Consider the following 12,396-nt stretch of genomic DNA (forward strand, 5'->3'; position numbering starts at 1 on the left):
CCTAACAGCCTTGCAGTGATTGGTGCAGGATTGAGTTGGAAAATTCGTTTCATGGCAATATCCAGACGATTTTCGTTTAGCGGCATATTGAAAAGCTTTTCGGGATATACTCGGCATATAAGACAACCCCGGATTTTCGATCAACTTTTTTTTTTTCGTTTCAAAAGTCGTCTTATATGCCGGAAAATACAGTATCAAAAAAAGAATGTTCTCTGGCCTCTGCTAAACCCCAGTTTTGTTGGGGGTTATCACATTAAAAAATTACTTTCGAGGGGTGAGAACAATCATACAGCAGGTAGGGCATTTGCTTTTAACATGACTAACCCAAGTTTGTTCCCTGGCATCCCATTTGATCCCCTGAGCACAGCCAGGAGTATTTCTGAATGCAGAGCCAGGAGTAACCTGAACATTGTTAGGTATAAACAGTTTTTAATAAATATTTTAAGATATTTATATAGAGAATGTTACTTTGTGATGAGAATTTAAAAATATGCTGCTCCACTGATCTTTAGTAATTGACTTTTAAGACATACACTGTGGTTCCATAGTAGAGTGCCTAGCATGTGGTGGACCTAAATTTAATCCCTGGTTCTACAGGGGAGTATAAAGCAACATATTGATTCAGTACCATAATGGTTTAAGAAACAGTACCTCTAATTATTAAATTACCTTTTGAGGGGACCACACCTAATTGTGCTCAGGGTTACTCCTGGCCCTGCACAGAGAAATGTCTCCTGGCTAGCTTGGGGAGACCATTTGGGATGGCAGGAATAGAACCTGGGTCAGCCGTGTGTATGTGCTATCACTCTGACCCTTAAATTACCTTTTTTTGGGGGGAGGAAGTGGGCCACACCCAGTGACACTCATGGGTTTAATTCAGGCTAAGTGCTCAGAAATCGCTCCTGGCTTGGGGGACCATATGGGACACCGGGGATCGAACCAAGGTCCATCCTGGGTCAACCGCGTGCAAGGCAAATGCCCTACACTGTGCTATCACTCCAGCCCCTAAATTATCTTGTAATAGTTAACTTTATTATTGTATTGATCATTATCTGTCTGTAAAGAACAAGTAGATGCTAGATTTAGAGTTGCTAGACTTCTGCACCTGCCAGTATGATATACAGTATTTTAGTGAAAATAATTCAGTATTTGCCCACATCTCACAAGTTTTCTTAAAATGATATATGTTGGGACCAGAGCAATAGCACAGCAGTAGGGTACTTGCCTTGCATGTGACTGATCCGGGACAGACCTTAGTTTGCTCCACAACATCCCATATGGTCCCCCAAGCCTGCCAGGGGGGCAGTGAGTGCCACCAGGTATGCCCCCCCCAAATACCTATTTATGTATTAGTGATTAAACATCAACATAGCCTGTGTGTTTTTAATGCACCTAAGTCATAAGCCAAAAAAATTATTGTTGTGTCTGGCCTGCCATTATAAATACCTTGAATGATTTCTTGTTATAGTTACCCAGTCATTGTTTTTACCTTGGAATAAGTAAAAACTGCCATAGTATGTTTGTATCTCTGATATTAATATGAAAGATTGGGAGGTGGTTTGGGGCACACCCAGCAGCTCTTGGGTTATTCCTGGCTCTATGTTCAGAGGCAGGCTCTTGGACTAAATAGGATGCTCGGGATCAAACCCAGGTCGGCCACGTGCTACAAGATAAGTGCCCTACCCACTGTGCTATTGCTCCAGCCCCACCTGCAGAGATCTTAGCAGCATATTTGTCAGTGATTAAAAAAGTGGCATAATACTTGTAAATTGGCTTAAATATCATACTTACATTCCTGTTTATTGAAAAAATATGAAAACCACTCAATTTTCATCACTGTGGAACATTTATTCTCTATCTAACCTACATCTTTTCTGATAGCTGACTTAACTTTAGGACTGCAAATAAATTCCCAACTAATTCTTTTTTTTGTTTGTTTGTTTTTGGTTTGTTGTTATTGTTGGTTTGGGGTCAAAGATCAGGGATTACTTCGCTCTATGCTCAGAAATCACTCCTGGCAGGCTCGGGGGACCAAATGGAATGCCAGGATTCGAACCACCGTCCTTCTGCATGCAAGGCAAACACCCTGCCTCCATGCTATCTCTCCGGCCCTCCCAACTTATTCTTAACAGGTCTGGGTAAAATATTGTAGGTGTAACTGTATCTGAAGATACTAAGGGCCAGAGTGGTGGCATAGGCAGTAGGGCATCTGTCTTTCATGCGCTAACCTAGGCTGATGGCGGTTTGATATCCTGGCATCCCATATGGTCCCTCAAGCCAGGAGCGGTTTCTGAGCACATAGCCAGGAGAAACCCCTAAGCGTCACCAGGTGTGCCCCTGCAAAAAAGAAGATACTAAGGGCCGGAGAGATAGCACAGTGGTGGGGCATTTTATAGCAGGAAAATACAGCATTGAATAAAGCAATGTCTCAAATGCAAATTTTAATATACGTGTGTATAAAATTAAAAATAGAAATGAGTGTGCTGGAGATACATTACAGGGAATAAAGCCTTGCATTCCACAATCCTTTTTCAGTCTCAGGCACCACATAAACAGTTTTCTACATCATTCCAACCACCAATGAGCTCAACCACCCAAATGAAAAAAAATACATGAGAAAAAGACATGAGAATGACATATATCAGTTTTATGATAATGGTTACCTTGAGATCTAGGTTTAAAATTTTAGCTAAACTTTACAATTCTAAGAGAGAAACAGACGCAAAGCAAATATGAAAAACATAACATTAGTTGATAAAAGGACCATCTGTTAGCTATAATCACTTTTCTTTATTATTTAATACTGAGGCTCAAACCCTGAACCTCACACAAATGAGGATTTTTCACTTTAACCACTGACTATATCACCTATCCTACTTTTTCATTTTATACTATTTTAAAGATTTTATCAATTAGAAGAAAATCTTCAATCAAATTTATGATATTTTATGTAAAAAGTCAGAATTTTACCATCAGTGACTGGAATTATAAAAAGCCTTAAATTTTTTTATTCATTGACTTTTATTTTCTTGTTCTAATTTATTCTTTTTTTCCAAACCCCATAATAATTGCTGTGGATAATTTAGAAATTTAATCAGTTGACAATAAAAGAAGGTTTTATATAAAGTTATTTTCTTTGTTTTATAGGGAAAACGTCAGAGAGAGGCTCATTTTCTCTGTACAGCAGAGAAACCGGATTACCAGGCTGTCAAGTAAGTTTAATAAATATGAAAACAGTGAGATTTTTTTTTAACACAGGAGTCTTTAATTAAAGGCGGTAGTAGAAATCACTTTATTTCACCATTATTTGTGCATTAATTTGTGGTTATTATGGTGGTGTGTATTTTTAGCAATAATGCATTTTTTATTTTCTTCTTGTATATTTAAAAGTTTCACCAGATTTCTATCAAATATTTTATAATCCAATTTTATTTTAATTGGAAGCAGAGTAACTGTTCTTTCTCCCCCCTTTTCCAAAATAATTTTATTTCTAAAATAAAGTTATGTGAATGTTATAAACTCTAAAGATACATCGTTGTGCATAAATTTTAACTACTCATAACTAATTATTAAAAGTGAAATCACAGATAAAAGAAGACGATTGTATTTTTATTTCAATCCTATAGCTAGCCATTTCTCAAGCGTGTATAAAGCCTCTGACTAGGATACTTTTCTTCAGCTCTTTCATATTCCTCCCAGTGTAAATGTTGCATACCTACTACCTGAGTACTTACTGCTTTCTCCTCTTCCCTCTAGCATTAAACTAAGAATCCTGAAAATTCAGCATGACAATTTGTACCAGAGCCAAAAATAATATAAAGCAAAAGTAGAATACATTCAGCTCATTCTCTGCACTCTCCTACCTTTTCTTTCACAGAAACTCTCTAATTTCAGACAGGAGCATATGTTCCACTTTTAACTTTCATTCTAGCAAAAGTGTTTCATTTACTATATATCCTATGATTATGTCATTCATAGTCTGAGAAAAAAAATTTTAGATACCATCTCTGCATTTATTTCCTCATTTGAAAAACAGAATTAGTAGTTTCAGCTTCAGTTCACTGTGTAGATTTCAAAAGGTTAAGTTCTTCATGTGTATGGTGGCTTTTTGAAAAATAAATGCATATATTGACTTCTGGTTTTTCATTTTATATAATGCACAAAACTTTATTTTTAATCCCTAATTTTATTATCAAGGGGCAGAGAGATAGTACAGGCATTAAGGCACTTACCATGTTCACAGCCAAGCCAGGTTCAATCCTCAGTATCTCATATCTTCCCTGAGCCAACAGGAATAAACTCTGGGCATCTCCAGTTACAGACCACAACCAAACAAAAAATTTAGAATCCTCCACAACTGGGCTCTAGAATTGGAGACATCTCTCTGGGGCATCCCAGCATTGGTCAGAGGCCTTATACAGTGTCTGAAATTGAACTCAGGACCTTGAGCATGCAAAGCATGTATTCCACCCCTTTGAATATACCTCCTGTTAATTTTTATTTGGTTTGTTTGGGTTTTTTTGTTTTAAATCATACCAGGCTATTTCTGTCTTGTTTCATGGTCCTCTCTTCTAGCAGTGCTTAAGATGCTTTTGTGGTGCCAAGAAATAAATCAAAAAATCAAAACCTCCCACATGCAAAGTATGTGCTCCAGCCCTTTTAGTGAGCTATCGAGCCCGCCATTTTGTTTAAGATTTTTGAGCTATACCTGGGATTATTCCTTGCTCTGTGCTCAGGAATCACTCTGGTAGGCTCAGAGGACTATATGAGATGCCAGGGATCAAACCCATGTTGGCTGGATGTAAAGCAAACACCTTACCCACTATACTATCACACAAGACCCCTATTAATAGTTTAAAAGACCAAAATATTTGAGAGTGATTGTTATTAATAGTAATGTTAATATTATTGCTAAACTTTAAGAAAAATTATTAAAAGTTCTGTAAAACTAAAGTTATATCTAATAATTTATAAATAAATTATAATTTATAGTTAAATTATAGTTATATTTTGAATCATATTTTAATCCTTCCTTAAAATATTGCTATTTGGGCCTGAAGAGATAGCACAGCGACGTTTGCCTTGCAAGCAGCTGATTCAGGACCAAAGGTAGTTGGTTCGAATCCCGGTGTCCCATATGGTCCCCGTGCCTGCCAAAAACTATTTCTGAGCAGACAGCCAGGAGTAACCCCTGAGCACCGCTGGGTGTAGCCCAAAAACCAAAAAAAAAATAAAAAAAAAAAATACTATTTAGTTAGAATCATAATTCTCTAACAGTTTTGACCAAAGATATATATCATAGTTCTCTTATAAGAAGAGCATTTTAATTACTTTATTTCAACACCATGGTTACAAAATTGTTTATGATTTTCAGTCATACAATGTACATCATCCTTCACCAGTGCACATTTCTTGCCACAGATATCCCCAGTTTCCCTCCCACTTGCCTGCCTCTGGGGTAGAAATTTTACTTTCTTCTCTCTTTCCCCCTCCTCTTTCTCACTCTATCTCACTCTCTCGCACACGTGCACACACTCTCCCTCTCCCCCTTATTTTTCCTTTTAGACACTGGTTTGCACTTTTGTTAATCAAGGGGTATTATGCATAGCACTTTATCCCTGTTCAGCACCCAGTTCTTGTCCAGAGTGATCAGTTCAAACTATGATTGTCAAAGTGAACCTTCTCTAGCCTAACTGAACTCACCATTTTTTTGTGGCAAGCTTTCTACTATGAACTGGTCCTCTTGGCCCACATCTCTATAGGTCTGGATATCATTACCATACTTTTATTTTTCTTATATCCCACAAATGAGTGAGATTGTTCTATGTCTGTTCCTCTCCCTCTGACTAATTTCACTCAGCCTAAAACTCTCCATATACATCCATGTACTAGGAAAATTTATGACTTCATTTTTTTCAAACAGCTGCATAGTATTCCATTGTGTTCACCATACCACTTTCTTTATTCACTTATTTGTTCTCAGACATGTTTCCAGATCTTGGCTGTTGTAAATAGTGCTATTGTGAATATAAAGAACATTTATTTTACCATAAATGTTAACTGTAGTCATTAGCTAAACCATATAATAATAATTAAAATGAAAATAACCATTTTAAACCTAGTCTAAAACATTTTAATAAAAATTGCTAAAAATTTTTAAATACTAACAGTTTTCTATTGAATGAAACATCACATTTAATCTCTATTAAAAATTAATAAAGCTTATAAAGCATCCATTTTGTGGATTTTAAAATTGATTTTTTTGCAGAGTTATATTAAATAATTTGCTAAAAGTCATACAGGTAGTAGCAGCAAACCTAAGCTTGAATTTTTAACTCTGATGTGACTTTAAGGATCCCGTTGATTCCTAGTATATGATGTCCTTTTCTCTCCCATTTTTATTCGGTTGGTTGAGAAGTGGCCTAGGAATTAATCTTTGGGAGTTGAGGAAGTTGGGGTTACACCTAATACTAATCAGTAGCTACTTCCAGCTTGTTTAATACTAAAGATTCATTCCTGATAATGCTCAGGAAACATACAGTGGCAGGAATAAAAACCAGAACAACTATATGCAAAGCATGTGCCCCATAGCTTTCTCCCAACTTGAACTTTAGTTTTTATTCCCCGCCCAAGGGATTGCACTATTTCTGGAAGTAGTCAAAATCATGTTGATGCATGGAGTCAACAGAAATAGCTTTTAATCTAACATCCTGTTCCAAGGGCAAAGAGTTAGCTTTGTAGCCTGGAAAATATGTTATGCATACTGGAAGCCCGGTTTTAATCTCAGATACTTCACAATCCCCTGAGCACTGCCAGGTGTGACTCATCCCATCACCGTTGTGATAGCCCCTGAGCACCTCCAAAAGCAAAACAAAACAAAAAAAATGGTCCAAAAGCAAAGCCATAAGAATTAACTCCCCGTTCCCAAAATCTATTCAATATACTGTCCTCAGGATATAACAGATATAAACTGATTAGAACAGTTATTACATTTGAAATTTAATTTAATATGCAACTGAATTTATATTTTTACCAAGTGCCCTAAGTGATTCTAATTTATGGTATTCTAAGGGATTGTGCTTTGAGAACATCAGCATGTGTCAAATCTAGGTGTAGATGGTGTTTCGTTTGGTTTTGGGTTTTGGGTTTGTTTTTTTGTTTTGTTTTGTTTATATATATATATATATATAATTTTGGTTTTGGGGGTCACACTCGGTGGCATGCAGGGGTCACTCTTGGCTCTGCACTCAGAAATTGCCCCTGGGAGGCTCGGTGGACCATATGGGATGCCAGGAATCATCCTGGCATGTCCATCCTGGGTTCGCCACGTGCAAGGCAAATACCCTAGATCATGTATACTTTTTAAATAAGAAATTATAACAATTGTATGTAAACATATTGAAGGGATCAGGCAGTCCTTCAGAAAAAAAGAACAAGAAAACTAAATTATAAATATTTGTGAGTAATTTAAGAATTCTGCTAGATGAGCCCAGGGAAGAAGTCCCAAATTCAGTACAGAGGAGAGAAAATTATACTGCAGCAAGAACAAATAGCATCAATGAAGCATTGATTAATGCTTAACTTAAAAATAGTGAAAGGATTCTCATTGCTAGTTATTGTTGGTGCTTAATTCAACTTTTGTTGCAGCTGCTGGGAGAAATTACAGTAAAGGGTGCTTAGCTGAGTTTAGGATAAATTACAGTAAAGGGTGCTTAGCTGAGTTTAGGCCTAAGTAGTAAACTGGAGTTAAATTTAAGAGTTAAAAGGTACATTATTTTCATTAAAAGAAATATATGCACACCAAGCAGACATTATAATGGGTTAAAATGGGGGGGAGACAACTAATGAAACAATTAATTGGTTTCCATTTTATACCTATTCACAGGCAACACCATCTTGGGGGGGTGGGAAAGATGGGGAGTCATCCACAATGCTCAGGGGCACCAATCCCTTGGCTCTGTGCTCAGGGTTCACTCCTGACAGTGCTGAGAAAACCTTATGCTGCACATGGGATCGAACAAGGAACATAACAATCATAATGATAAAATGATAGTGGAAGGAACTGTAGTAACTGAAAAATTATATCCAAAAGCCACTTTGAAACCATTTTTCTTCAACACAATTCCCCAGGGAACATTAACTCTGGTATTAATGTACATAAAATGCTGCTGACATACTGCAAAATTCAGGCTAATTTAATAATGCCTGATGGGTCTTACTTCATGTTAAGATGATGTAATATAATATGCTGCTAAATGACTCTCCTCATATTACCTTCACGGCAGTCGAATAACTGATGAGCCATTAAAAGGAAACTGGTGTAGCAATTTTACTGGAAACATTGATAGATCATTCTGCAATTGAATTTTAATTTATTCAACACAGAGAATAGCATCTTTATTAACAGTAGTTATTATATTTTAAAAAGTGCTACCATAAAATAAAACTTCTTTGGAGAGAGAGAGGTTCCTAGACTTCTCAGGAGACCTTGGGGCCTCACAGATGATTCTTGGCCAGGGGATGGAATGGGATGAAAGGGCCAGGGGATGCAATGCTGTTCAAGACATGCAATGCCAGGGATACCAGGACTATCTTTGTGATGCTGGAAACCTCCAGAGCTGCACCCTCCAATGCTTGAGGGACTACGTGGTTCCAAAAATCAGAATGTCAGGAACGTGTTAGGAATGTGCCTTAAATACTGTAGTATCCAGATCCCATAAAGCATCTTTTTATAATTAGAATAGTTTGTCATTGATACTTGTAAAACATTTATTCAAGACATGTATAGATTTTTCTCAAAATGTTCAAGAAAAAGGCAGTGTCTTGGTTTTTCTTGAGATTGAAGTTTCATCAGAGTTCAGTTTATTATATCCCTTAAGAAAATGAGTTAGCTTTATGAATAGAGGTCGGATTGATTGCACAGTGGTTAGGGCATTTGCCTTGCATGCAGCTGACCTGGGTTCAGTCCTTGGCATCACGTGGTCTCATAAGCCTGCAAAGATTGATTTCTTTTTTTAATATTTATATAAGTACAATGATTACAAACATGTTTGTAGTTGGGTTTAAGTCATAAAATCAAGTATACCTCCATTCACCAGTTCAACCTTTCCACCACTAATGTTCCCATTTCCCTCCTCTCTCACATGCCTGCCTATCTTTGGACAGGCATTCTATTTCTCTCACTCACTACCATGATGATGATAGTTGTTGGTGTAGTTAAATTTCTCTAACTGCACTCACCAATCTTTGTGGTAAGCTTTATTCATATCATGGACTGGTTCTTCCAGCCTTCATCTATATTGTTTCTGGGCATTATCACCATACTGTCTTATATTTTTCGTAAAATGATGAGACTATTTTGTGTGTCTCTCCCTCTGATTCACTCAACATAATTGTTTCCATGTTCATCCATGTGTATGAAAATGCCATGACTTTATTTTTCCTGACAGCTGCATATATTCCATTGTGTGTATGTGCCACAGTTTCTTTAGCTACTCATGTATTGTCGGCATCTGGGCTATTTCTAGATTCTGACTATTGTAAATAGTGCTGCAATGAACATAGGCGTGCAGAGAGCATTCTTCTATTGTATTTTTGTGTTCCTAGGTTAGATTATTGGTAGTGGTATAGTTGGGAGCTCAATATATGTATATATATATATGGGAGCTCAATTTCCAGTTTTTTGAGGAATCTTCATATTGTTTTTCATAAAGGCTTGACTAGACAGCATTCCCACCAATAGTGCATGACAGTTCCTTTCTCTCCACATCCCTGCCAGCACTGATTGTTCTTATACTTTGTTATGTGTGCCAGTTTCTGGTGTGAGATGGTACCTCGTTGTTGTTTTGATTTGCATCTCCCTGATGATTAGTGATGTGGAGCATTTTTTCATGTGCCTTTTGGTCATTTGTAATTCTTCTTTGAGGAAGTATCTGTTCATTTCTCCCCATTTTTTGATGGGGTTAGATGTATTTTTTCTTAACTATCAGTACCTTGTATATATTAGATGTTAGCCTCTTATGTGATGGGTATTGGGTGAATAGTTTCTTCCATTCTGTGGGTGGCCTTTGTATCCTAGTCACTGTTTTCTTCAAGGTGCAGAAGCTTCTCAGTTTAAATCAGTCCTATTTGTTTATCTTGACTTCCACTTGTTTGGTTAGTGGTGTTTCCTCTTTAAAGATGCCTTTAGTTGCAATTTCATAGAGTATTTTACCTACATGTTCTTCTATATACCTTATAGTTCTGGGTCTGATGTCAAGGTCTTTAATCCATTTGGATTTGACTTTGTGCATTGTGTTAGATGGCAGTCCGAGTTCACTTTTTTGCATGTTGCTGACCAGTTATCCCAACACCACTTGTTGAAAAGTCTTGCTCCATTTTGCATTTCTTGTCCCTTTATCAAATATTAATTGATTGTATGTGTGGGGAACATTCTTTGAATACTCAAGTCTGTTCTATTGATCTGAGGGTCTGTCTTTATTCCAATACCATGCTGTTTTAATGACTATTGCTTTGCAGTACAATTTAAAAGTTGGGGAACGTGATGTCTCTCGTCCCCCCCCCCCCCAGGGTTGCTTTAGCTTTTCTTGGCTGTTTATTATTCCAAATGAATTTCAGGAGTGCTTGATCCATTTTGAAGAATCTTGTCATGGGTATCCTTAGAGGAATTACATTAAATATGTACAATGCTTTGGAAGTATTACCATTTGAAGATGTTAATCCTCCCAATCCATGAACAGTGTATGTGTCTTCATTTTCTAGTATCTTCTTTTATTTCTTGAAGCAGTGTTTTGTACTTTTCTTTGCATAAGTCCTTCACTTCATTAGTTGATTCCAAGGTATTTGAGTTTCTGTGGCACTATTGTGAATGGGATTTTTTTTAAGGTCCATTTCTTCTCTATCATTATTTGTGTATAAGAAAATCATTGATTTTTGAGTGTTAATTTGGAAGCTTGCCACTCTGCAATATGAATTTATTGTTTCTAGAAACTCTTTGGTAGAATTGGAGGGTGTTTTTATTTTTGATTTGCTTGTATGGGCCACACCTGGTGACGCTTTGGGGTTACTCCTGGCTCTGCACTAAGAAATTGCTTGGAATCAAACCATGGTCCATTCTAGGTTAGCATGTGCAAAGCAAATGCCCTACTGCTCTGGCCCCATTTTTAGGGTTTTCTAAATATAGTATCCTGTCATCTGCAAAACGAGACAGTTTGACTTCTTTCTTTCCTATCTGGATGCCCTTGATATCTTTTTCTTGCCTAATTGATATGGCAAGTTCTTCCAGTACTATGTTAAAAGGGAGTGGCGAAAGAGGGCACTGTTTTGTACCAGATTTTAGAAGAAACGCTTATCATAAATGAGTGTTGGACCTTGTCTAATGCTTTCTCTGCATCTATTGATTTGGCCATATAGTTTTAATCTTTTTCTTTTGTTGATGTGGTATATTATATTGATTGATTTACATATCGTATTTTCCAGCATATAAGACGCCTTTTGAAACAAAAAAACGTCAACCGAAAATCGGGGGTCGTCTTATATGCTGAGTATATCCCAAAAAATGTTTCAATATGCCACTAAACAAAAATTGTCAGAATATTGCCACAAAACGAATTTTCCAGCTCGATCCTGCACCAGTCACTGCCAGGCTGCTCGGACCGCCTCTCTAACTCAGCCAATCCAAGCAGGCTTTTTATGCATGCAAATTAGACAATGTTCTGTACCCGAATCTACTCTGTAAAAAGCCTGCTCAGATTGGCCAGAGTCAGAGAGTAAGTCTATTACAATATAACCTTTGAAAACTTTGCTTGTTGTGATTGGCTCACGGTGGTACATGAGCACAGGAGCACATGCAGCACAGGAACGTTCTGTTTGATACAGCGAATATAGGCCTAAACCTGTTTTAACTGCAAAATTAGGGGATCGTCTTATATTCCGGCAAATACAGTATGTTAAATCATCCTTGCATCCCTGGAATGATACTTGGTCATGGTGTAATGACCTTGATGAGGTATTGGATCCTGTTTGCTAGGATTTGCACCTGTGTTCATCAGAGATATTGGTCTGTAGTTTGTTTTTTGAAGGTTTTTTTTTGTGTGTGTGTGTTTTTGTAGCACCTCTGCCTTTGGTATCAGGATAATGTTAGCTTGGTAAAAACCATTTGGGAGTGTTTCTGTTTCTTCAATTTCCTGAAAGAGCCTGAAAAAGATTTGTTGTGGGTCCTCTTGAAAAGTTTGAAAGAATTTGTTAGTGAATTCATCTGGGCCTGGGCTTTTGTTTTTGAGAAGACTGTTGATTAGCATTTTAATTTCCTCAATAGTGAAGAATCTGTTTAGATATGCCATACTGGCTCAACCTGGAAGATTATAAGAGTCCAAGAATTTATCCTTTTTTTTTTTT

General features: G+C 37.1%; 1 protein-coding gene across 2 annotated transcripts in view; it reads left to right on the forward strand.

Moving 5' to 3' along the window:
• TCF12 (transcription factor 12) overlaps positions 1 to 12,396 on the forward strand; it is a 332,249-nt gene that overhangs the window by 211,038 nt on the left and 108,815 nt on the right. For both annotated transcript variants that reach the window (XM_049773639.1, XM_049773640.1), the window contains exon 6: positions 3,148 to 3,212. In XM_049773639.1, the coding sequence (XP_049629596.1) occupies positions 3,148 to 3,212 (65 nt within the window). The remainder of the gene's footprint in view (positions 1 to 3,147; positions 3,213 to 12,396) is intronic.

Source organism: Suncus etruscus, chromosome 5 (genome assembly GCF_024139225.1).
Source record: "Suncus etruscus isolate mSunEtr1 chromosome 5, mSunEtr1.pri.cur, whole genome shotgun sequence".
Classification (NCBI taxonomy): Eukaryota; Metazoa; Chordata; class Mammalia; order Eulipotyphla; family Soricidae; genus Suncus; species Suncus etruscus.